The following is a 26,536-nucleotide window of genomic DNA, read 5'->3' on the forward strand; positions in this document are numbered from 1 at the left end:
GGCCTGGCGGGGCCCCGTGGGGACACGCAGAGCCCGGAAGGGCCCGCGACGTCCCCAGGCCGGACGCAGCCTTGGCGCCCGGCCCCTATTCTAATTCTTTTTATAAAACAGTCAATTGCTATTTCTCGTTTTGCTTGTAAAAATACTTTGCCCATCTTGAAACACCTCCCATACCAATCCAGTTGAGAATACTATACATGTCATCATCAACAGTTTATAAGCCCTCTCTATTTCTCACTAACGTCCTGACTCTCTATTGTTCACTTGCTATCCCCTTCTATCCTCTTCTCTTCACTCACCCCACTCCACATTGTCCTATTCTCATTAAGTACCTTCACTGTTTTTATGTCCTCCGATTTATTGCTCTCTACTATAGAGTGCGGATAGTCGGTGTATATTGAGTGGATATATACAATATCTTTCTTTCATAGCCTGGCTTATTTCACTCAGCAATAGATCCTCCATACCAGCATGTTATCATCAATAATATTCCATTTCTACTTTCATACCATGTATACATACATATATGTTTTTTATCCTATCTTTGACCCTCTGCCCTTTCCCCCTCTCCCATTACACTATCTCTGCTATATACAGTCATCTTCCAGGGGAACCATTGAAAATATGATACCTGTAAGTAAAGGGAGAAGGGCCACAAGTTTAGTTTTCACCAATAGGGATCATAGATTCCATTTAATGTTGGATCAAGGGTGGGTCTCGTGCGGATCCGCCATTGTTGGAATGGTGCCGTGGGGCTCTAGAGCGTGAGCTATCCTCGGGTACCTGTCTTCCTCAAGAATGGTAGAATAGTTCCTGTTCTTCCCTGAGGCAATGTAGGGCTGGTAACCATCATCTTCTCACTGTCCATAGGCCGAAGAATTCTCCGGTATCTGGCTTCCTCAAGAATGGTAGAGTAGTTCCTGTTCTTCCCTGAGGCAATGCAGGGCTGGTAACCATCATCTTCTCAAGTTGCAAGTTCTCAAACCTTGTTTTCCGCTTCAACTTGCTGTTCCAAAGGGTCTCACGTCCGGTGCCGCGGCTGCTGCTCTTCCTTTATTTTCTTAAGAGCATTGATAATTATCTGAATATACCTTGTATATTTATTTATTTAGTTGTTAAGGGTCTTCACAATCAATCTCCACCCTGACTTTGACATGAGAAAAAATCAATAAAATCAATTATTTCATTTAGCATTTTATCCTCATATTCATTGGCTTATAAGAGATTATAAACTAATATATGAAGAAAAATAGTATTTGATAATAAAGTAAATTGATGCATACTGGCAGGGATCAGGCCTGAATGTGTGCATATATGTTGATGTTCATTAACTTACCTACTTCACTATTCTTAAAGGTTACATTTCATAATACTATTTTGTTCAAATTTTGCCTTAACAGAATATTTTTATTATTTGGAGGGATATAAAGACGCTCTGCTTTGTGGTTTCAGCACAGATTCAGGGTATGTAATATTTGTTTGTTTTTAGCCTAAGGGCTGCAAAAGAAGGAAAAGCATGGCTAGTTTACTATTCAGAATCTTTTTTAAAGAATTATTTATGTACTTTTATTTATTATTATTATTACTATTATTGTTCTTATTTTCTTTGATTTGCTAAAGGGCACATGTTCTCACCAGAGAGTGACAGAGACAGAGAAAGTGAGAAAATAAGCCACCAGGTCCAGGACTTGAACCATGGTCGGCCATGTGGGAGTCTAGTACCATAAGCACCACACCACCCGCTTGCCTCACTAATCAGAACCTTTGATTCTGTATTGTTTTCCTGTCACTATTTGACTCATTCTGTCCCATTATCTTTCAAACTTCAAAATACGTACTCTTGAAAGAAAGATTTTGAGATGGTGCTTAAATTAAAATAAGATACTTGTTATGTAAATCTTCAAAAGGTACAAAAATTACTTCTAGAAAACCCTATCAAAAGTTGGATAAGGGAACCAGCAGTTAGCGTAATGGCTATATCGCGGGACTCCCATGTAGTCGACCGCGGTTCGTGTCCCGGACCCGGTGGCTTAAAACTCACGCCAGGCGCGTGTGCGTGCGTGCCCAAGATCCCGAGAGGAGAATGGAGGAGAAGGGATTGCGGTGTGACCATCCCCCCTGGGGGGTGATTTCTCGCTTTCTGTCTCTATGTCTCTCTCTGTCTGTCTGGCGAGCGCATGCGCCCTACAGTGAAAATCTCTCCAGAAAAAAAAAAAAAAAAGTTGGATAATAGTTTCAGCTTTTCTTCTTTTTGGAAAGAAGGGTAACAAAGCCAATTTTTCTTTCCATCTCCTTCATTCTCTGGTTAAAGATGACTTATCAGGAACCGTTTCTCAACAATCATATACCAACTTCATGTGGAGCAAGATATTTGCCTCCTCTGTCCCACGTTCAGGTGTATCTTCATTCACTCTGCACACTGGGAATCTATTGTAGAAATAAACAAGATAGTGCGGCTGCTCTCTAACTTCAGAACACTGTATTATGTAACAGCATTTTGGAAATCAATCTTCCATGCTTAGAAATAAAAAAAGTCTTAGTTTACAAAACTCTACGGACTTATACAATTGCTATATTTTAACCATTTTTGCTTTATTCCAAGAATAATTTGGGGGAAAACAGGTGTTTTTTGTTTATTTTGTTTGTTGTTTTTTAGGTATAGCAAAGTGTGGCGTTTACTAAAAGAGGGAATGAAGAACAGAGCTCCCAGGAGGGGAATTGGGGTCCTAGAAAGTGGGTTGCCAAGGACAAACTGTGGAGAGGGGGTTTTCTTTGGTCTAGGAAACAGTTTTGATAAAGGCTTACATCTCAGTTTTTATTGATCTAAGAACTAATGTATACCATTTAGTCAAAGTTTCCAGGTTTGATAATAATGATTATAATAGCAGCTACCATTTACTAAATGCTTTGTTTGTACAAGAAGTAGGCTCAATAATTTGCACACATTCTCCTACCTAAATGTAATACCAATCTACTTCTTTTGTGTAGGTGTTATCCTTTTTTCATAGACAAATATAGCTGTGACTTGAGAATTTGAGTCATCAATTAGTAAACTTTAGGGTGAGATTCAAACCCAGTCTTTTTTCTATAAATGACATATTCTTTATGATTATTCAGTATTGGTCCCTCTAGAAGAACTCTGAGTTTGTAATTTTCTGTAGTGTCCTCTAGTGTGTATCCTGAAGACGCTCTAACCTGCATTTTTTTTTTCATGTGTAGTCAGTGTCCAGAAGGGTACCACTGTGTGAAAGCTGGAAGGAACCCTGATTACGGCTACACGAGCTTTGACACTTTCAGCTGGGCCTTCTTAGCGTTGTTTCGGCTAATGACCCAGGATTTCTGGGAGAACCTTTACCAACAGGTGAGTGCCAAGAGCAACACGCATTGAAGTTTCAAATGGCGTAACAATCTGGCAGATGTCGTTAGCATTTTGAGGAGTTATGTTCAGCTGAGAATGAAGAACCTTTATTGTCTGATTGCTGAAATTACAAATGTTTTGTTTTTAGCCCTATTAGAATGGGCAGTTCTTAAATTGTAAATTATTTTTCTATCCTTTCTGGGTATATTTGATCTAAATATTTCTCCTTCCTCAATATGTCATCCCATGAGGTCTGAGGGAGAACCTACTGTAATGTTTTTTCTAGCCATTCCTGCAAGCACACTGCTTTCTACCTGGGTTTGTGATGCTCTGAATTCAAGACTCTCCTACTCTTCTTTTTTTCTTTTTTCTTTTCTTTTCTTTTTTATGTCAGAGGAGCGTGGACTTGCTAGAGAGAGAGAAAGACAGAAAATGAGAATGGATCCTACTACCCCCATAGGGAGTGGCCATGCCACAAACACTTCTCCATCTCTCCCTTGTTTTGGGATTCGAGGTACGCTTGCACACAAATCCACCATGTCTCTCAAGCCTCTGGATTCAGGACTCCAACTGTGTCGTCTCTTCTAGCTTGATTCCAGCCCTCTTAGGGTCATGGATATTACCTATTTATTTGCATATTCACTGTACTCAACCTCATAAAGAAAGAGTCCAGCATGATGATTCTGTATTACTAATAACAAATAATCACTTTTTTCAGAAGTGCCACACATTCTTCTTTTGATCTGTCACATATTTACTTAATTTCTGAGAATATTATAAGTGAACATAGAAAGTACACAACAATGTACTTCACAAAGTATAAAAATGACTGCAAATGATTTTTAAAGACTTTTGTTTTATCTTGCTATAGGGCATATATGCTCATCAGAGAAACAGACAGAGAGGCAGAAAGCAAGAAATCACCCCACTGGGGGATGGACATCTTGCAATCCCTTCTCCTCCATTCTCTCAGAATCTTGGGCACACATGCATATGTGCCTGGTGTGACTTTTAATCCACTGAGTTCAGGAATCAAACCACGGTCAACTGCTACATAACCATTATGCTATCTGATGGTCCTAGAAATGATTTTTTAATATAAAAAAAGTCATCCTTTCTTAGTAGGAAAAGAAAAAATGAGACAAACTAAAACAATAGCAACAGAATTTTTTACCTCTCACCATGACAAAGATAAAAAAAATTTAAAATGAAGTGATTGGAGGAGAAATGGTTCAGCTAAGGTATGGGAGCTAAACTTTATCAAACATTGCCCATTACCATAGAGGAATTTCTACGAAAATGAAAATGAATATATCCATTGACCTATCACTCCTATTATTAGGTTGTTGGAAAAGTTATGACATATTTTTCTATGTTTTTCTATGCAAAAATATATCATGGGTTTTCTGACGACCTAATTAGGAATAATCCAAGAGAAGAAATCATTAACAAAATAATTAACAAAAATAACTGATAGAAAAAGGAATTGAGGGGATGGATAGTGCAGAGTAATAAAACACAATGCTCTTTAAGGCTAACTCATGTGAAAAGGTGCCAGGATCCTGTCCGGAAACATTCCTGGGTACGCAGGGCTGGGAGAAGCTGGGTCTGGGTCATGGCATCCGAACTTGGCGCGCCGTTTTCCTGTCTCTCCCCCCTGTTTCTGCCCCTGTCTCTCTTATTCAGGGGAGAAATAAATAAATACTTTTCTTAAAAAAAGTAGCTAGACATCTGAGGTCGGATAGAGAGACCTAGTTTTCATATCTGTGTTGTCTGGAATTAACTTAAAAATGCAATGAATGGTGAAAACTGTGAATTACTGGTAAAACTATAAATTACTGATAAAAAAAACTTAGTTAAAAATAAATACTTAAGGGAGGAATGAATCCATTTATTTAATAAGACTATTTTCCTGTGTTAAAAACAAATGTTAGTATTAAAACTTTGTGCTAAAGACAGAAGAGGTAGAATCGAACAGTACAAGAGATCATACATATGACTTGTTTTTAACATTTTAAGGTATACAAAGTAACCAATTTTGTGAATAATTTCCAACTTGTGAGGAAAATGCAGACTTAGAATTTAATTATACTTAATAATAACCCCAAATCATACTTAACCTTAGTATAGAATTATTAAATTGCTATATCCTTTGCACTTAAAATGTGTTTGTTTTATTCATTTATTTTTTACCTTTTTTATGTGTACTTTTAGTATATGAAAATCAACTGGTCTATATAACAAAATAGTAATTTTTAAAATACAGTCTGAAAATAAAAACAAAAAGTAAAGTTTTTTTGAAATTTTGAAAATTATATATTAACTGTTAAGACCTATGGAGTATGAGCAAAAATCTTTTATATGTAAAGAAAATGTGAGAAAGTGAAAAAATGAATTAATTGATAATTTTTTTAAAGTGAATATGTAACTCAGAGAAACATTAGCATCAGTAGGTTTTGACAATATTAGTCTTTAAAGGGAGCAATAAAAGATTTGGTGCCTAAACAGTCAAAGCAATTAAGATTGACTATAACCTAAAAAATTAATTTGTTTTAATACTGATTGTTTTCCATGAAGATACAATTTCATTTCTTTATTTTTTTATAACATGAGCTTATATAAAATTGCCCAATTTTCTCATGCTTAATATCCCATTCAAATAGAAATAACTTACTATACAAACCCTTGTATTATTAATTACTATTGCCAATTTTCTCTAGACACTGCGTGCTGCTGGAAAAACCTATATGATCTTCTTTGTGGTGGTGATTTTCCTGGGCTCCTTTTATCTTATAAATTTGATTCTGGCTGTGGTTGCCATGGCCTATGAAGAACAGAACCAGGCGAACATCGAAGAAGCTAAACAGAAAGAGTTAGAATTCCAACAGATGTTAGACCGGCTTAAGAAAGAGCAAGAAGAAGCTGAGGTATTGTTATTTGGTTTAATATGTTTCTTAGAAATAGAAATGCAAAGGGTAACAGCAAAGGCCCTATGGTTTATGTTCAGCCTTCCTCAGGTACATTTTTGTTAATGGATATTTCTATACAAACTTCATCTTCATCGGTAGTGTGAGTGAAAGAGCCAATTCTGGATTGAATTACAATTGATACTTTTCCCATAAGCAACTCAGCCCTGTATGCAAGACGTTCTAAGGCTGTGTCTCCTAAACTTGTTACCCACAATGCCTTAGTATATGGGATTATACAGAATCTTAAAGTATGTATGATCCCTTTCTCCAGAGAATCAATTGTTCACAAAGGGTTAAGGAAAAATGGTTTTAATGCTAAAATTAACATTCTGTGGGTTAGAAAGAAAAATGTGCATAAATATTTGTTAAAAATGTCATAAGGATTTTTAAGATAAAACATAAGATGTTAAGAAAGTCACACTTCAGATGGTGGCCACTTTAAGTCAAACGTATTTGAGGATTCTTTCTCAATCTAAGAGGGAACTTCTTTGGAAAAGCTTGAGAAGGGTTGTAACAAGAGAAACATAATTTTGAATATACTTAAATGGTCTTAAAACTTGTTTGATGGTTTGACCTAGGTTAATCTCTTCAAGGAAGAGATAAAGAATTGTAATAGTATTAAATTAATAATTTTTAATAATATTCAAAATCAGGAAATATTTTTAAAAGTATAAGATGATTCAAGAGATTATATTTTTCTATCTTAGGGTATTATTCAGCTATAAATTTATGTTTTTAAGAAAATTATTATCATAAGAAAAAACTGTTAAATAATATGTATTAAATAATAGATATAATCATAGTCTTAAAGTCATACATATATATGGGTACCTATATGTGTATAAAGGTTGAAGCAAATATTGACACAAATTGTTTCTGGATGAAAAGGTATGTGTTTTTCTATTTTTCATTGACATCTATTTTTAAGAACTTTTTTTTTGCAGAGATGGTTATTTTTATAATAATTTTTTTTTTTTTAATGAAGGGATAGTACTATATTGTCCCAGGCACTGCTTAGGAATCCCCTAGGAGTCTCTTTCAGGATGAGAATCATTGACTTTACATTTCCTTGAAATATTTTTTTTTAACAATTCACTTTAGTTTTCATGTAATTCAGTCATCACTAAACTATAGCTGTCTGACTTTATTGATAATATTGAGCTAGTTACCTGATATGCAAACAAATTCTTAGATGATTTAGATGAGTTTAATGTTCCAAAATTACCTAGTAAAACTTTAATATGTAATATTTAAATTTGCTTTACTGCAAACAAATTAATAACACATAATAGCTTAATTCCAAAGCATCTTGGAGTTTTATTACAATGTGGGAAAAGAAGTGAATATATGATTTGTAAGTTTATCTGGTCATCGTGCAAAGAAAACCATCTCTCTTCATGTATACGGTCATAATTCCACGCATGGTGTAATTAAGTTGATCAGAGAGAAGTACCCAGGGCTTCTCAGAGCTGGAAGTGGCTTATGTATGTGTACTATTTTGTCCTAAAGGCAATAGCAATGGCAGCAGCTGAATATACAAGTATTGGGAGAAGCAGAATTATGGGCCTTTCAGAGAGTTCTTCTGAAACATCTAAACTGAGCTCTAAAAGTGCTAAAGAAAGAAGAAACAGAAGAAAGAAAAAGAATCAAAAGAAGCTTTCCAGTGGGGAAGAAAAGGGAGATGATGAGAAATTGTCCAAATCCGAATCAGAGGAGAGCATCAGGAGAAAAAGTTTCCACCTTGGTGTTGAAGGGCCTAGGCGAGCACGGGAAAAGAGATTGTCTACTCCTAATCAGGTACCACCAACCTGTCAAATTCATGTTGTCAGAGGCAAGATGATAGAGCAAAGTGCTTTATTTGGGGTAAGGGATTTCAGAAGAGGACAACGAATAACTTAACTGGTATGCTTTTAGGTAACTACCTAACTATTGCTGGGCATTTGTGTAAACAAGATGGATTGATACAGTTTTCCATTTAAATTTGATGATTTTTGAATTAGTCTGTATTTTCAGAATTGTCACATATCTCTAGTAAAGACATTTTTAAAAATGAAGTATTTCTGAGAATTGTTGCAGAAATGAAGAGAGAGTTTACACTATAGAATAACTTTTCTGTTTGTATTTACCCTGTATTTTTATACCTCATTGGTTAAACATTCCTCTTTGACTAGTTTCTCTTTTTTCTTCACCGCCATGTGTGAAGGTATCACATGAGAATATCAGTCACATAATTGGTGACGTTGGAGATGTGTCTGACATCCCCACTTCACAGTGCCTGTCACTTTGTTCTTTATATCACCAGCAGTGATACTTAGTAAACTGGACACTGTCAGTAAATTTGCGTTCAATTTAGTTTATGGAAACAGTTTATCCTGGACAGGAATCATAATTGACTTTACCCATTTCTCCCTTTGGCATCAGGCAACATCTTTCCCAAGTTCTAATATTTTATGATTCAGTGAATTTTCTGGTATTAAAAAGTTTTAATAGACCTAAGTTGTCAGTATGCAAGGTAGGGTTTCCAGCCATGCAATGCAAAGAATATAGCATATGGTCTTTGGCTTTAAAAGAACTCAGTTTCTTGTGGAACTTAGGTATTGCCATGAAAAGCTATATAACAGGTATCAATACTGAATTTTTCCTCTGAGTGTTATGTTCTTTATAGCAAAGTGCATGTTATGAAAATAATGGAAAAGCACTCTAGGTCAGAAGAATAGTGAGCTATACAGCACTGAATAATTTACCTAGGCTTAAGAGGATAAAATCTTCAAATCATTTTATCCCTTATTTAGAAGAATGTCTTCTCACTGAATTGCTTTGCTTTTTAAATAGGCTTCTTTTAAACCAGGGCAAAGCCACCCGCTCTCAGTCCTTGGATTCTGTCACAGCGGTGGGAAGTGTATGTCTCTTTGCAGGTGCTTCAGCAGATACATGCTCTCTTTTATTTTTTCTACAGTCACCGCTCAGCATTCGTGGCTCCTTGTTTTCTGCAAGGCGCAGCAGCAGAACAAGTCTTTTTAGTTTCAAGGGTCGAGGAAAAGATATTGGATCTGAGACTGAATTTGCTGACGATGAGCACAGCATTTTTGGAGACAATGAGAGCAGAAGGGGCTCACTGTTTGTGCCCCACAGACCCCAGGAACGTCGCAGCAGTAACATCAGCCAAGCCAGTAGGTCCCCCCCCATGCTACCGGTGAACGGGAAGATGCACAGTGCCGTGGACTGCAATGGTGTGGTCTCCCTGGTTGATGGACCCTCCGCCCTCATGCTCCCCAATGGACAGCTTCTGCCAGAGGTGATAATAGATAAGGCAACTTCTGATGAGAGCGTAAGGACATTTTATAGCTCAGGCCTGGCTGGGCTCTTATTTCTGCATCAGTCAATCTGTCTGATTGAGGGTCTTCTCTGGCCCTGTGAATGGCTCTGCATTTTGCAATACTTTTTCAGTAGAAACACACCTTCCACATATTAACATAATCTTCATCCTAGGTGATGTAAGCATTGAATTTAAAGATATTTAAAATCTTACTTTGGAGAAAAGGCACTCATCAATCCACTAGAGAACACTTTATAAATGATATCACCACACAAATGCCTTGATAAGGCTGATCTTGTTAGTTGAAAATAAGCCTTTTTTCTGTAAAAAAATTGTGGATTATTTTGCCACCTACTGTTATCTTTTTAGGTCACTTGGTTAATGTATACTTTATTGCTAAAGATCTTATTTGACTTGCTAAGAGTAGTAATAATAACAGCAAATATGTGTATTATTTACAACTCTTTAAGATGATATATTTATTACCCCTGTTTTACAAATGAGGAAATTAAAGTACAGGTAAAGCAATTTGTCCAAGTTCATACTGGCAATAAACAGTAGCTGTGAAGTTTAAATGGAAACCCTCTGTTTTGGGTCTTGTGCTATTAACCGTCTTGCTCTGTTGTCTCTCCTGTGTGTAACAGGCTTCTTATCTGGGGAATAATTTAGAATAGCTATTCTACAGTTCCCCTGGATAAATAAAACATACTGCTCTTATTAAAATAAAAAAAATGGAGTATATAAACAAAGTCAAAATATTCAAAATACATACATTGATAACAAAGAAAAATAAAAACAAGACAAACATTCCAAAAGAACAATTCCAAGCATTTAGGGGTCACTGCGTGGTTAGCAAAAGGTGTCTGATGCTGTTTTCAGAGTTCTTGGAGTTTCCAGGATACCTAGTCAGCCCATTCATCTTGATGGATTGAATTACCAAATGCCATCAGGGCTTTGGCAAGTCCAGCTCTTGGAACTGTGCTACCTGTTCATATTTGTATTAAGTGTAGTATTTCAAGTGAGAATAAAGTTCCAACACAGTCATGACCAAACACTTCAGCTTGAATGAATGCATGTGCTTTTAGGTAACACATGTGACCTCTTTCTCTGCATGATCCAGCATACAGTCTGATAAGATCTTTTTCTTTATCGAATGAGCATGCTAATTAACTAAGGCATGTGTTTTGTTTTCAATGATGTATGTAATCTGTAAAACATGTAGTTTATATCAGATATAGAGATTGTTTTATATTTTTAAAAGAAGTGTTTTCATCTAACGGTGTATTTTTACTCATAAAACTGAGTATCAAAATAAGTCCTAAAGCTAAAGTTACAAAATCAAAGGAATTAGTGGATACATTTAAGTTTAGATAAAAATGCAATGAACATAAAAATGTTCATAACATATCATTTAGATGAAAACATTGCATGGCAGCTAATGTAATCTTTTCAACTGAAACTTGTCTACATGGAAAATAATTTGTTTAGCCAAGGAAACTTTTATTTGACTTGGATAAAAAAGACTCTCTGGAAAGTCAGTAAATTACAGATTATAGCAGAGAAATTATGGCTAGAGGTATATCTTTATAAAAAAAAATCACTGCAGCTGTTTGTATGTCTCTGCACATACATACACACATGTACATATTTATGCCTATAGGCCTATATTTTGATATATATACATATATGACTATATATAGTATACAAGTTCACAACTTGACAACTACAAATACATATATGTTTATAAAATATATGCTACATACAAGCAAATAGATAACAGATGAAGAGTTGTATATTTGTTTATATATATATATATATATGGGTGTGTATAATCACGTGTGTATATCTCTCTCTAGATATCCACATATATGTATCTACGTGTGTGAGTATATATATGTATGTGTGTATATATGTGTATGTGTGTGTATAGTCAGCCTACACTGAACTAGCACAGTGTTTTACATTAGAATTGGCTGCTAAGTTTTAAAAATATTATTTCACACAATAATGGACATTTCCACATAAAAAATGAATTTACTTGGTAAACCAGAGCTCAGAGTCCTGCATGGCAACAATATTCAGCACTGAGCAGTGATCACTTCACCTCTTACGGATGGAGCTTGCATTCTCTGTTTTGCTACAGTTCACACCAGTCTTAATTCTCCTCTTTGAACTGAGTCATTTATCAACAATCATATGTTCAATTCAGTTCATGAGGTCTTCCTTGGCAGAAAGAAACTATCCTTATAGTAGCCTTCATTCATGCTGTTACCTCAACAAAGGATAATTGCAGAACCAGAACTTACCAGAGACGATGGAGGTTCTATGCATATGCACACACCCTTTTAATACATGGTTAACTATTTATATGTAGTACACTTCACTGGTAATACTATCTGAATAAACTGGACACCCAGAAAGATAAGAGAGATGATGACAGTGATGTAACAACAGCAACAACAAAAAACTCTTTTTTTTTATTTCCTAAGTATTAATTCCTTTAATCCTCATAACAAAAAATATGAGACAAGTACTATTTTTATCTCCATTTTACCATTAATGAAATTGAATTTCCCCTTGTTTAAGTATCCTTCCCATGAAATACAGCCAGTAAGTAGTAGAGACATAATTTGAACTCAACAATCTAATCTCTACTTTTAATTACTCACCATAACTGCTTAAGAATATTTGGTTTTAAACCTATAATTTATTAGAATTCTATTCTTAAGACTTTAATTAATATTTTTTAGGGTACAACCCATCGAATACACAAAAAAAGACGTTCCAGTTCTTATCTCCTTTCAGAGGACATGCTGAATGATCCCACTATCAGGCAAAGAGCAATGAGCAGAGCGAGCATATTATCAAATACTGTAGAAGGTATGTATCGTATTTTCTTTACTATATAAATCCTTCAATATAATCAATATAAATCATCCTGGTCAGCCTTGAAGAAGTACATAAAATTCTTAGGAAGAACTTAAAACTCTACAAAATGGGGACCAGTAGATTACATAATGGGGACCAGCAGATTACGTAATGATTAAGTTCTTGGACTCCAACATAGTTGACTGCAGTTTGAGCCGCAGACCCGGCAGCTTAAAACGCCAGGCACATGTGCATGTGTGCCCAAAATTCTGAGAGGAAAGAATGGAGGAGAAGGGATTGCAGCATGGCCATTCCTCCTGGAGGGGTGATTTCTCTTTCTGTCTCTTGCTCTCTCTCTCTCTGTCTCTCTGTGGGAAGCACACACACCCTATAGCAAAAATCTCTCTTAAACAAATACTTATATAATAGCTTTAAGCAATAGATAACCAGTGGATATTGATGGAATCATTTCTGTGTGCTTTAAGAATGGATATAGTTATTTGTGTTAAAAAACAGACTATGGGTGATAATGACCTTTTAAAGATAAATAGCCCTTTGCAGAATGCTCAGTTAATCCAGAGCTATATAATTTTCTCATTACATAATCTTAAAAAACCACCTAGTCTTATTGAATTTTTTCTTTTCTAATAAACCAAGATCTTTAATGGATGACAACTTTCTAAAATGTGCTTGTTCTCATCCTTTCTCCCCACCATGTGTCCCAGGTCCCACCTTGCCCAGAGCCTAACACCTGAAATTATTTCTAGTCTCTTGCTTCTGAGATTTTCTTCACCTGTGAACTAACAAGAAAATTTTTTCTAGATAGAACAGTCTTATTGTTGCCACGGGGTATACATAAAAGTAAAAATAAGTATGATGGCAGAAAATATGTACTTCTCCAATGAGGAAACTTCAGTTTTCCTGTTTATCATTATCTGCCAGGAATATTTTTCTCTGAGAGATTCTCTTACATCTGCTTTTACTTATTAATTTCACCACATTCCACTCACCTATGCTTGATCTAGTCAATGAAAATGTAATAAAAATTTTAATGTAAGTGACCAGCAGTTAGCGTAATGGATATGTCGCTGGATTCCCATGTAGTCGACCATGGTTCGAGTCCTAGACCCAGTGGCTTAAAACTCATGCTGGGCGCATGTGTGTGCATGCCCAAGATTCCAAGAAGAAAATGGAGAAGGGGTTGTGGTGTGCCCATCACCCCTGGGGGGTGATTTCTCGCTTTCTGTCTCTCTGTCTCTCTCTGTCTGTCTGGCGAGCGCATGCGCCCTATGGCAAAAACCTCTCCAAAAAAAAAAAATATTAATGTAATATGCTATGTTTTCATAGAAACAGTGCTCTCAACTTCCCAGTCTAAATCACAAGCTGATTTTAATATTAGATTGTATTGCTGTTCCCTATCTGTTTAGAAATAAAATGCACAAATGGTTGACTTTATGTTCTCTGTTTATTTTGTTTTCTCACAGAACTTGAAGAATCGAGACAAAAATGTCCACCTTGGTGGTACAGATTTGCACACACGTTCTTGATCTGGAATTGCTCACCATATTGGATAAAATTTAAAAAGTTTATCTATTTCATTGTAATGGATCCTTTTGTAGATCTTGCAATTACTATTTGCATAGTTTTAAACACATTATTTATGGCTATGGAGCACCACCCAATGACTGAAGAATTCAAAAATGCACTCGTTGTAGGAAACTTTGTGAGTCTTTTCTGGTTTGTTATGTGCCCCTAACCTCTCTATTAGATTGTCATCATTGACATTTCTTTTCTTTTTTTCTTTTTTTTTTTTTAAGCCAGATTTGCAGCTGGGTAATTATATGTATCTAGAATGTTCCATACAAATCAATGTGCAAAGTCAAGTTTCTAGTTAAATGCACTATTTTTAAATAATTTTGCAGTAGTGTCAAGGTCTATAAATAAGAATACTATTTCCATGAAAGGTTACTATCTTGGGAGTTGATAGAGTTTTTTTCTGCCAGCATATCACTTTGGAGCAACATTGAAAATTGATGCTTTCTTAATACATATTATAATGACATTGCAGCTTCCTTGTAAGGAAGCTTGTTTATACCTCACATATTTGCATAGAAACTATGAGTGGATAATTTTGGCATAATAGTGGTAAAGTATCTGGGCATTTGGAGTACTAAAGACTTTAATTTAAATCCTGATTCAGCCTTTACTAATTAATTATATGGCCTTTGATAACATTTTAGACTTTATATTCTTTAACTTTGTCACTTATAAAATAATATTACTTAATTTTAAAATAATAATTATGATATAATGATAAAAATACTTAATCTATCATATTGTTGGAAGGATAGAACACTTTCTATTAACTTACTAACCTGGCTTATCATAAGTACTCAACAAATTGAAATTATTATATTTATTCTCAGCATCTTTTAAAAAAATTTTTGCTATGAGGCACATGAGCTCACTGGAGAGGAGACAAAGAGAGAGGAAGAACAAATGAGAAAGCAGCAGGGGGAATGGCCACTCTGCAATCCTTTGTTTTCCATTCCCCTCTTGGGATTTTGGGTACACACACATTTGTCTGAGGTGTTGTTCAAGCCACTGGGTTGGTACTTGAAACCCTAATCTGCCATGTGGGATCCAACCACTTTAACCACCATGCCACCAGCTGACCCCATCATCACACTTTTAATGAATCAACACAAACAAGCCTTAAGAACAAGAATTGTGAGAAACTAAAAACTAAAATCAGATGGAGAAGACATAAAGGCAGGCGAGAAGGTGATTCAAAGGCTTTTGGAAGATATAAAACATGATCAGGACAGCTGATGGCAGAATGGTCTCTAATATGCACAGTGTTGGTCACACTCAAGCATAACGCCTTATGGCAGACAGAAGGGCTGGTTTCTGACAACACATGCCAAGCTGATAGAAATTCTATTTCAAGGACAAAGGATCCCACCTTATGACTCTTCATAAATCATGACTAAGTCTATGTCTTTGTGAAGGTCTACATAAGATCATTTTGCTTTTGCCGTGGTCTCAGACCAATTGAACCTTGAAGGCAAAGTGTTTTTCCCTGGGTCGTTTCTCCCTAACTGCTCACAAATATGCCCAGTCAGTTTTTACATGTGCTGAGTCAGCATTCTTCCTTTCTTGTATTCATCTTTGATAAAAAAAAGCAGCACTACCTAGTTTCCAATTGTTGGTGGGGGCCCAGATTATGCAAATCACTACCTTCTCACTCAGTCAATTTTATCACACTGTGAAACTCAAAAAAGGTTCACATTGGGAACCAGCATTTAGCGTAATGGCTATGTCACTGGACTCCCACGTAGTCGACCGTGGTTCGTGTCCCGGACCCGGTGGCTTAGAACTCACACTGGGCACGTGTGTGTGCGTGCCCAAGATCCCAAGAGGAGAATGGAAGAGAAGGGACTGCGGCATGGCCATCCCCCCTGGGGGGGGGTGATTTCTCGCTTTCTGTCTCTGTCTCTCTCTGTCTGTCTGGTGAGCGCACGTGCCCTATAGCAAAAACCCCTCAAAAAAAAAAAGATTCACATGCCTCTTTATAACCACAACTCCAAGGCTAGGTGCTTTTCTGCTAATCTTATCTTTTCATTGTTTTTAAATGACCCTTGTAGGTATAGACCTAACCATTTATCTTTGAATCTTTGTTGAGATTCTTTCTGACAAAGCATTTCCAAATGACTCATAAACAAGGCTTTCACTGCTGCCTTTTTAAGTGAATCTTTTGATATTAATGTCATGAATTAATGATGTTTTTGCACTTTTGTGTCAAAGCTTTGAAAGTCTTACTTTAGCTGCAACTATGTCAATTAGATACTTTCCTCTGCTACTGATAAATCTTTAAAGAGTGAGTAAACATGTTCTTTTACTCTAAAAGTAATCAGACCAGAAATAGGACTGACTCAAGACTTCAGTATCAATATGTTTTTCTTTTCATCTTCTTCCAGGACAACTTGTTTACCCAGGCAGATTTTTTTTCCTTTTTCTTTTTCTTTTTTTTTTTTTGTTTGGCAAAGAGTGACTGTATTAATTCTCAAAGGTTTTACTTTTCTAGGATTTTTAGATAGCATTTTAATAAGTTCTTCTAAAATGCTATCTAAAAATGATGAGAGCCAGCAGGACAGAGTTTTTAACCCTTTAATGCTAGTGTGAGAGCTATAAGAATAGTTTACAGAATTAAATGAGCTAATGATGTCTTGTTCTAGATATCTGACACATTGTCTGGAATATAGAAAATGCTAAGCAAACAGTCATTATGTCATTATCATTATCGTACCTTCTAATAATAACAGAAAAACACTGTATTCTTACTTAGGTTTTTACTGGCATCTTTGCAGCTGAAATGGTTTTAAAACTAATTGCCATGGATCCATATGAATATTTTCAAGTAGGATGGAATATTTTTGACAGTCTTATTGTGACTCTGAGTTTAGTGGAGCTTTTTCTATCAGATGTGGAAGGATTGTCAGTTCTGCGGTCATTCCGACTGGTAAATACAAACTAATCGTTATTACTATATTTTATAGTAAAGTGGTATTTATTTTGCTTTGTAACACATTATTTAAAACTTCTGAGGATTTGAGTCAAAAGGAAAGGTTAGAGCTTGATATTCAATAAAATAAGGTATATTCATTAGCAAATGTACTTACCTAAGGAGCTAAAACTGCATGAATATTTTAATTTTAAGATCTTGAAAACAAATTCAATTCTACTTTGAATAATATGTTAGTATAATAGAATTACTTTCTTTTCTCAGTAGAGACATCATTGATTTCATAGTAACAAGCTTATGATTTATAGAATTTCAATCATTATATACCCATAACTTTATGAATTTGATAAAGAATTAATCATTATCTATAAAATAGTTGTTGTCTGATAGCAAAAGTAAATCAATTTGAAAAAAACAAACCTTTTTAAGGCATTTTTCTTAACACACTGGGCTTTATCTCAATGTCAACATGAAATAATTTATAAAAGTATCAGAAAATAGAATTATGGATGATGAATTCAGTATAAAAAAAGTAGTATATAAAACTGTAATAAATAATTTATGTAGGGATCTTGAACTAAAATTTCATACTCCTTTTGTAATATGTCATATTATGCAGAGTAACAAAACAGGAATATTGAAAATAGATGAAAATTAATCATGAGGGTAATTTATTTTAACTTGAAATTAGTGACAATATGACAGGACTTAAAGTCTTTAAATTTAGAACAAAAATCAAGAAAGGAAACAAATTATTTTTCTTTATGATTAATATTAAGCTTTTCATTTTTTTTAGCTTCGAGTCTTCAAATTGGCAAAATCTTGGCCAACACTGAACATGCTGATAAAGATCATTGGCAATTCTGTGGGGGCTCTAGGGAACCTCACCTTGGTGTTGGCCATCATCGTCTTTATTTTTGCCGTGGTCGGCATGCAGCTCTTCGGTAAGAGCTACAAAGAATGTGTCTGCAAGATCTCCAGTGATTGTGAACTTCCACGCTGGCACATGCACGACTTCTTCCACTCCTTCCTGATTGTGTTCCGCGTGCTGTGTGGAGAGTGGATAGAGACCATGTGGGACTGTATGGAGGTCGCTGGTCAAGCCATGTGCCTTATTGTTTACATGATGGTCATGGTGATTGGAAACCTAGTGGTATGTAACCAGATGTTAACACACTTAAGATTTTCTATGGAAATTATGATTTGTTATTTTTGTAACTTTATAATTAGTTAGATATAAAATTATTACTTATAAGTGTGTGCTTGTAGCTTTAATACAGGAACAGAAAACACAGTATTATCTCAGTTTTATTGTCCAGATAACCTATATCTATATTTTTAAAAATTACCACCTATTTATTGTAATGCAAAGCTTTCTACTTAAGTCTCTCACTTTGATAGTGATAGCATATGAATTAAATCTTGTCTCTTAAAAGTTCATTGAAATATAAAGCTACTATAGTAAATAATACATAATTAAGTTAACAGTAACAAAAGTAAACTTATAGTAGACCAAGACAAATGAAAAGACTGGTCTCCCTACTTTACAATTAGATGTAATAAGATTAGCATCTATAGCAAGGTCTACAAACTATGGCTTCTGGGTCAAATTCAGTCTAATGCTTATTTTTTTATGGCCCTATGAGTTAAGAATTATTTTTATGTTTTAAATGGTTAAAAAAAAGGAATGTCTTATGACATGTACATTATAAGCAAATTTAAATTATAGTATCCATAAATTAAGTTTTATTGGAACATGGACATATTCACTGAATTTCATGTAGTCTACACTTGCCTTTACACTAGAGTAGCAGATTTGATTAGCTGTCATAGAGACCTTATGTCCTGTAAAGTCTAAAATATTATCTATCCCTGTACCAAAAGTTTTGACAAATGTTCTTCTACAGCATTTATTTTATGTAGTTTTATTTCCTGCTTTTCCAATTAGTGTTTTATTGGCTTGGACTTCTTTTCTGTTTCTTTCATCCTTATACTGTTTGGTATGAAAACTTGCAAACTTACAAGCTGGAGAAAATTAGTACAAGACACTCTTCCATGAGCCATTCACCTCAATTTTCAAATTCCCCATGTTAGCTTGTCTCAGTTGGTCAGTGTGGCATCACATTCCTCATCTGGTATCCCAGAAGATGAGGTATGGAAGCAGCTATACAGGAAGTACCTTTGTTTCCCACTGGCTTAAAAAAAAGTAGCTGAATTTTTTTGTCATTGCAACCCCATGTAAAAAATGACTCAGCGATCAGGACTGAAACAGTCATCAAATCACGTACTAAATGACACCACCAGACATATACAAAGTAAATTATGTAAAGAAAATTCTAGAGTCTTACTTCACAAAAAATACACATCACAAATCGCTATTCTGTGATTTTTGGTTATCTTCAAGTTGTAATCAATTTCACAGTTTTATACACACCTACCACACTCTTCCAACATTTAATGAAATACATACTTTTTGATTCGTCTTCTGAGTTTAAGTTTCATATACATAAACGTCTACAGCAATATTGGTTTTTATATTTCTTTTTACAAAATTTTTCACATAAAATAGTGAAGTAGTAGCAGATAACAATTGTGAAAATATGCCATGCAAAGTCAGTGATCATAAGTTTCTTAAATGTTTATGACTTACTTCTGTATGTGCAAAGGAAGGCAGATTTCTTAAGCTCTCACGAAATTATTTATTCAATGTTTCTAGTACCTTCTCTGCAAAAAGAAATTTATTTAGGTGCTGTTTAGATAGGAAGATATTGTCACAGATTGTTTAGGTAGGAAAACCCCCAAAATTACCTATAATCTAATCTCTGTCTTCAACGTGTTTATGGTAAATTGAAACAGAGAAAAGTGGTACATAAAAATTATTAGACAAGGAAAAAGTAATAAGTTGCTAACATTTAGTTTAAAATAAAATGATGTCGATGCTGAGAAAATAAATAAGAGAAGTTCTAGATTGGGACTCAAGGAAAGTTTTTAAAATGGGCTTTTGAAGAATATATAAAATAATATTTGAGTATGAAGACTGGTGTGTGGGGATATGTTTCCTTGAAAGGCAATGTACATGTAAAGTAAAAAGTAAGTGGGGATATGTTGATGAGTGCTTGATTCATATATATTTATTGATTGCTGACTTAATTGTCATTCATTAACTATTGATTTATGATAATGGATAAAAGAAAACGAAAATATAATTCATGAAATTGATAACCAGTGCTTGAATGATTAAGCAGCTATCAATAATGTCGAATTAGAACCTGAGAAAAATGAACATGTTTTTCATATAGTCTGCTCCATTAGCATTATATGCTAAACTGACTTCTCATTTTTTTAATTTTTTTTAATTTTTCCTATTTATTTTTTTACGTCATTTCGCCACCAATTTAGTGAAATGGTAAATAAAAATAAAATATTACAGGGTAGCTCAGGGAAATAGAAGATTGTGGGCCAGCTAGATGGCATAGTGGTTAAGGTGGCAGGATACCACACGGCCAAATGTGCAGTTTGAGACTTGGACCTGGCACTTGAAAACACACTGGACGCATGTGCATGCATTCCCAAGTGGAGAAGAAGGGATTATGTCATGGCCATCCCCTGGGGCGGGGGGGAGGATACTTTCTCACTCTCTCTGTCTCCCTCCCTCCCTCCCTCTCTGCCTTTCTCTGGTGTATACACGTGTCTTATAGCAAATTAAATTAAAAAAAGAAAAATGGAAGATTTCAGTTAACTCAAGTCTGTATCAGAAAACTGTTAATGATCATTAATCAAAAAGGGACTTTCAATATCTATGTCTATAGATACAGATATTATTTATGTCATTTTAAAAAATATTGGCAGAGGGTACTTCCACTTGCCAGAAGGAAAGAGAGCAATACTCAGTAGGGTATGGTCACACCACAAGCCTCTCTCCTCTCCCTCTCCATTTCATCAGCACTTTAGGCACACGTGCACGCTCGCATGCACACACACACACACACACACACACACGACACGGGCAGGACTCACCTGCAGTCAGTCATGTGGAACCACGTACCCCATTTACTAGGCTAAACTGCTATGCTACAGGGACAGCATTCAAATATACATTTTATTAATAATAATTAATTATTTTCTTGCCTAAGTTGACAGTATTTAGGTGACTCAGAATGGACTTTATTTTCATTTGTGACATGCAGTAGATTATATTAAAATATTAGAACCTTGTTATGACTTTTGAACATAAAGTTTTACAGTATCTGTTCTTGAGAAGTAATAACACAGCAAGGACATCTTATTGAAAAGGAAATCTTTTAACATTTGTATGAATTAAGGAGACTAAAACAGTAAAATGGACCCCCTCAGGATTTTATAATAATTAATCACAAACACATATACCGTATTGAAATATATTTTTGTAACAAAAAAATTAAACAATTTTAGAATTCATTAGTGATTATCAAAATTGTTTTCTGAGTCCCATTAGTTTTCTATGAGTCCCAATATACACATTTTCTCTTAAACCAGATTTATTTTTGTAAAAGTTTTAACCTACCCTCTTATATGTATGTCTCTGAAAAATTGTTTTAGATGCAAATAAAATCAGGGGTGAATCTTTTCTTCATGGTTAGGTCTGATTTTGATTTTTTAATTGTCAGGTGGATAATTTTGGCTATGAAGAGACTTGTATCCAATAATAACTCAACTACCTTTCTGTTTCCTATATAAAATAATTTTTAAATATAATTTACATACTTTCTTCCCCCCATGAAAAAATATGTTTTTGCAATGTTGACTTCACCTGGATCCCTCTACTACATGGAGAGAAAACAGAGGAAATGGTTTTGCATACAAACAGGATTTTGCTTCAAAGAAAGAAATTGTAGGGGTCAGCAGGTGTCATGGTCATTGGTGCTGGATCTCACGTGACCTACTCTATGGCTCCAGTCCTAGAGCCAGCAACTTGAAAAACATGTGTACATCCCAAACTCCTGAGAGCAGAATCAGGAAGGGATTGTGGCAAGATCATCTCCCCAGGCAATCATTATCATTTTCTCCTTCCCTGTCTCTCTGTGGTGAGCACACTAGCCTGATGATTAAAAAAAAAGAAGGAAAAAAAAAGGGAGGGGGGAATTGTCTTGATTTCTTTAGTAACCTCTTCCATAGACAAAATGACAATGAAGTAGCTAATCATAATGCCATTATCACAAATAACTCAGATTCAATGGGCAGGTCCTTTTCTGTGCTTTAAAAGCCATACTAAGCTGCAAGCTGGCACAATTCTTGGGTAGGATATTTTACTACAAAAACTCTGTAAGTAGTTTCTCTTCCGTGTGTTGCAACATGTTCTAGTTATCTTCTGGGAAAAGAGAATATAATTCTGGCCAGAAAAACTTCATTACAATGGACAAAAGTCACAACTTTCTTTTCTACTTGTTTCTCACAAGTAACAAATAATAATTATAGATGAATGTTAAGAGAACTTCCTAGGTTCATAAATGGAAATCTGATCAAGAGACTTGTGCGTCAGACATGAATTTACAAATGATAATGATATCAGTGAGAGATCATTCTTTTTACTCCTTACGGCAGTTTGTGGGCAGGGCTGGTCTTCTGTTGCCCAGAGTTCACAGTAGCCGGTATGTGGAGAGTGGTAAACAATTCCCTCTCCTCTGCTTCTCTCATGTGCTGTTTTTGGATGTATGAAAGATGAGGGGATTTCCACTGTTGGTTGGTATTCTGGCCTATATCCTAGAAAAATTGCTCATGTTCTTTTTTATTTCCTGTTTCTCTGTTCCTCTGTACCTGACCTTACCCTGATATAGGTCCTGAACCTATTTCTGGCTTTATTACTGAGCTCATTTAGTTCAGACAATCTTACAGCAATTGAAGAGGACACAGACGCAAACAACCTTCAGATTGCAGTGGCCAGAATTCAAAGAGGAATAAATTATGTGAAACAAAACTTACGTGAATTTATTCTAAAAGCATTTTCCAAAAAGCCAAAGATTTCCAAGGAAATAGGACGGGCAGAAGATCTAAATAATAAGAAGGGAAATTATATCTCTAACCGTACACTTGCTGAAATGAACAAAGATCATGATTTCCAAAAAGAAAAAGATAAAATCAGTGGTTTTGGAAGCAGCATGGACAGATACTTGATGGAAGAAAGTGATTGTCAATCATTTATTCATAATCCCAGCCTCACAGTAACAGTGCCAATTGCACCTGGGGAATCTGATTTGGAAAACATGAATACTGAGGAACTTAGCAGTGATTCAGATAGTGAATACAGTAAAGAGGTAAGATTGTTATATACACATTATGCTTCGTGTTTTTGATTAGTATGAAATGAATCAAAATTTCAGATTTCTGTAAATGTAAGTTCTTCCAAATGTTGTATATATCAGTGAATAGTTTTTCTCTGTGTGTGAGTTTACCCAACGGCTTCCTGAAGATTCATCTGATAAAATTTCCTTACAGATCCTTAATGATGGATTTCATCTTACTTAGCTTATTTGAAAGCATCAGGTATCCTTGCGTCTTCCCTTCCTTCATCCCATGCTTATCAGTTGTAAAATCACAGTCTCTTTCCACAGTGTCTGCTGAATTCACCTCTCTTCTTCACTACCTTACCTGTACTCTCTCTACTCTCTCTACTTTCTGCCTAACCATTTCTTGGAGTCCCAACTAATCCCTCTCCTCCTTTATCCGTCTGACTCTAGTGCACATATTTGATTCAGAATCAATGTTAATCATATCAGTCCTACCCATGATCCCCAAATCTACTCAGTTATGTACATAAAGTACTTGCACTATGGCCCTACCATCATGGACCAGCGGTGTCTTCTAGTACTACCGGTAGATCCATCACATGTACCAAGCCAGTTTCCTTGTAAGCCCTGAGCAATCTCTACCGTATGAGTTTGCTTGTGATTTCCTTCTTCTCTCAAAATCCTGTATGAACCCTTCAAGTTATAACCTTCAGTTTCTTCTTTAGTAAAAGTATTAGCACCTAAATTATACCTGGTTAAGAGTTAAATGAATTAACACATATAAAATGTTAGAACAATACTTAAAGTGCTCAAAAAATTACCCATTTTATTCTTCCTAAATTCAGAAATGCATACAATCTCTTCTCATTTTGAGTTCTGCACTGTTTTATATCTCTTCCTGGATTTATTATTTAGTCTTGTATTTTAATTTTTTCCCACAAATTATAGGATATATCATGTGGTACTATGAACTTATTGAGAGCAGGAACTTCTTTAAAAGATTTTTTTCTGAATCTGCCTCCCCTTTTACCTGTATATTTCTATGTGAGTCAAGGTATGAATTAAACCCTATTGTTACTAATATAAAATATAATAACCAAAGTGAGTTTTTCATAAATTATTTTTATGGCATCATTTTGAAGTTTCAAGATATTATTTGAAATGATTATTCTTTCTTCAGGCTATATTAGCAATTATTTGACAGATTTTTTTTAACTCTATTATGATTTTACCTCTATGAATTTATAAAATTCCCTCTATGAATTATAAAAATAATTTTGTCCATGCATCAATGTGGTAAATACTAAATTTTACTTATCAATTGAATAAATGATTAAATAAATTATAAATGTATATTTCTAAGTAATCAAGGAATTGTTTTCAGGATGGCAAAATAAGAAATAAAATACTTTATTTGAATATTTTAAAGTCCTTTACATGGACATAATATCCTCAATGTTCAAAAAATATGCTTTTTTTTAGTTAAAGGTAGAAAATTAGATTCTATATGCAACTTTCAGGAGCAGACATTTAGGATTAGTTTCATATGGAAAGGGAAATTAACTCAGGTAACCATATTTCTGCTAACAAAGATTATAACTATAATTGCAAAACCCCAAGTCTGGCAGACAATTGCCTAGGATTCTAAGTATTAAAGCACTTCAAGTACTGGGCAAAGTCTGCCCACAACTTTTGAAGTTACTTCCTAACATTTGGATTTTCAGTTTGTTGAGTTAATAACTATATTTTCTTTTTTAGAAATTTTTGCTAAAAACATGAACTTGATCAGAAAGACAGAAAGCAAAAATCACCTCTCCTCCCCCACACCCCCACCACCACAAGGAGTTGGCCATGCCACAATCCCTTATCCTTCATTCTCCTCAGGATTTTGGGCACACATGCACACACACCCAGTGTGAGTTTCAAGCTGCTAGACCTGGGACTCCAACAGTGGTTGGCCATATGAAAGTCCAACACTTTAACCACTATGCCATGTGGTGGCCCCAAGTTAATAACATTTTAAAGGGAATCTTACAGATCATTCTATGTAGAACTGCATTTCTAACTGAGAAAGCAGGCTCAATAAGAGGAAGTGATAAAGCTAGTTCAAGGCAGAGTCATAGCAAAAGTTCCAGTCTTGTCGTTCATATTCTACCTCTGTAACTCTTTGTCCATTTGAGAGAAAACATGCACTACTATTGAACTAAACAACCAGTTTGCCTCCCTAGGATATAGATCCATGTTTCTGACAAATTTACATACTTGACATGCAGAAAAAGGTTGTGATGTCAGAGTGGACAGTTATCTTTTATAATTAGTGATGTATTTATAGAGAATCTAATATTTGAAATAGACAATTCTAATCATCTAAAGTTTCTTTGCTACTTATCCCATGAACTCCACCTAAAAAGTATGAAATTTAGTGCCCTGTAAAATGAGGCGTCTAAAGATCACTTGATGTTAATATGTTAATATTTTTAAATAGCATTAGTTTCTTAGTCATGATATTGTGATTTTAAAATGTAATATTTATATATTAGTATAAATTTTGCATTAGTAAACCCTAGAAAATTTTTTTAGCTTTTGTTATTGTCACTGAATTTGGGTTCTTAGTGTAACTAACTGAAAATTATGGACTTTAAAAGACTATCTCCACTGGGACTAGCAGATGATGCAATGGTTATGTTGCTGGACTCCCACATAGTTGACCATGGTTCTAGTCCTGGACCCAGTGGCTTAAAACTCACGCTGAACACGTGTGCATGCATGCCCCAAATCCCGAGAAAATGGAGGAGAGGGGACTGTAGCATGGCCATCCCCCTGGGAGTGATTTCTTGCTTTCTGTCTCTCTGTCTCTCTTGTGAGCTCACTTGCCTTATAGAAAAGTCTCTCTCTAAAAAAAAAAAAGAAAGAAAGAAAGAAAGAAAGAAAGAAAGAAAGAAAGAAAGAAAGAAAGAAAGAAAGAAAGAAAGAAAGAAAAGGCTGCCGCTCTAGCTAATTATGTAACCCATGTCTTACCACGGTTTAAGTCCTGGCCCTGGCAACTTGAAAAACATCCTAGGCATGTGCTATGTGATGCCCCAAAATTCCAACAGAGTGGAGAAATGGAGGAGGAGGGAGTAGTATGACCATCTCCCATGAAAAGTGTTCTCACTCTCCCTCTCTATCTGTCTCACATTCTCTCTCTGGCAAGTATAAGCACCCTCGGCAAAAAAAAAAAAAAAAAAAAAAAAAACA

General features: G+C 35.1%; 1 protein-coding gene and 1 long non-coding RNA gene across 2 annotated transcripts in view; one reads left to right on the forward strand and one right to left on the reverse strand.

The window, feature by feature from the left end:
* Positions 1-26,536, forward strand: part of SCN9A (sodium voltage-gated channel alpha subunit 9) — a 185,277-nt gene that overhangs the window by 103,712 nt on the left and 55,029 nt on the right. Inside the window, exons 8-17 of the mRNA XM_006153578.3 lie at positions 1,401-1,464; positions 3,220-3,361; positions 6,079-6,285; positions 7,837-8,124; positions 9,284-9,655; positions 12,394-12,523; positions 13,996-14,234; positions 16,860-17,033; positions 17,833-18,189; positions 22,850-23,326. Coding sequence (XP_006153640.1) covers positions 1,401-1,464; positions 3,220-3,361; positions 6,079-6,285; positions 7,837-8,124; positions 9,284-9,655; positions 12,394-12,523; positions 13,996-14,234; positions 16,860-17,033; positions 17,833-18,189; positions 22,850-23,326 — 2,450 coding nt within the window. The remainder of the gene's footprint in view (positions 1-1,400; positions 1,465-3,219; positions 3,362-6,078; positions 6,286-7,836; positions 8,125-9,283; positions 9,656-12,393; positions 12,524-13,995; positions 14,235-16,859; positions 17,034-17,832; positions 18,190-22,849; positions 23,327-26,536) is intronic.
* LOC102488272 (uncharacterized) overlaps positions 1-26,536 on the reverse strand; it is a 110,784-nt gene that overhangs the window by 30,662 nt on the left and 53,586 nt on the right. The gene's annotated exons all lie outside the window — the stretch shown is intronic.

Source organism: Tupaia chinensis, unplaced genomic scaffold (genome assembly GCF_000334495.1).
Source record: "Tupaia chinensis unplaced genomic scaffold, TupChi_1.0 Scaffold000381_1, whole genome shotgun sequence".
Classification (NCBI taxonomy): Eukaryota; Metazoa; Chordata; class Mammalia; order Scandentia; family Tupaiidae; genus Tupaia; species Tupaia belangeri.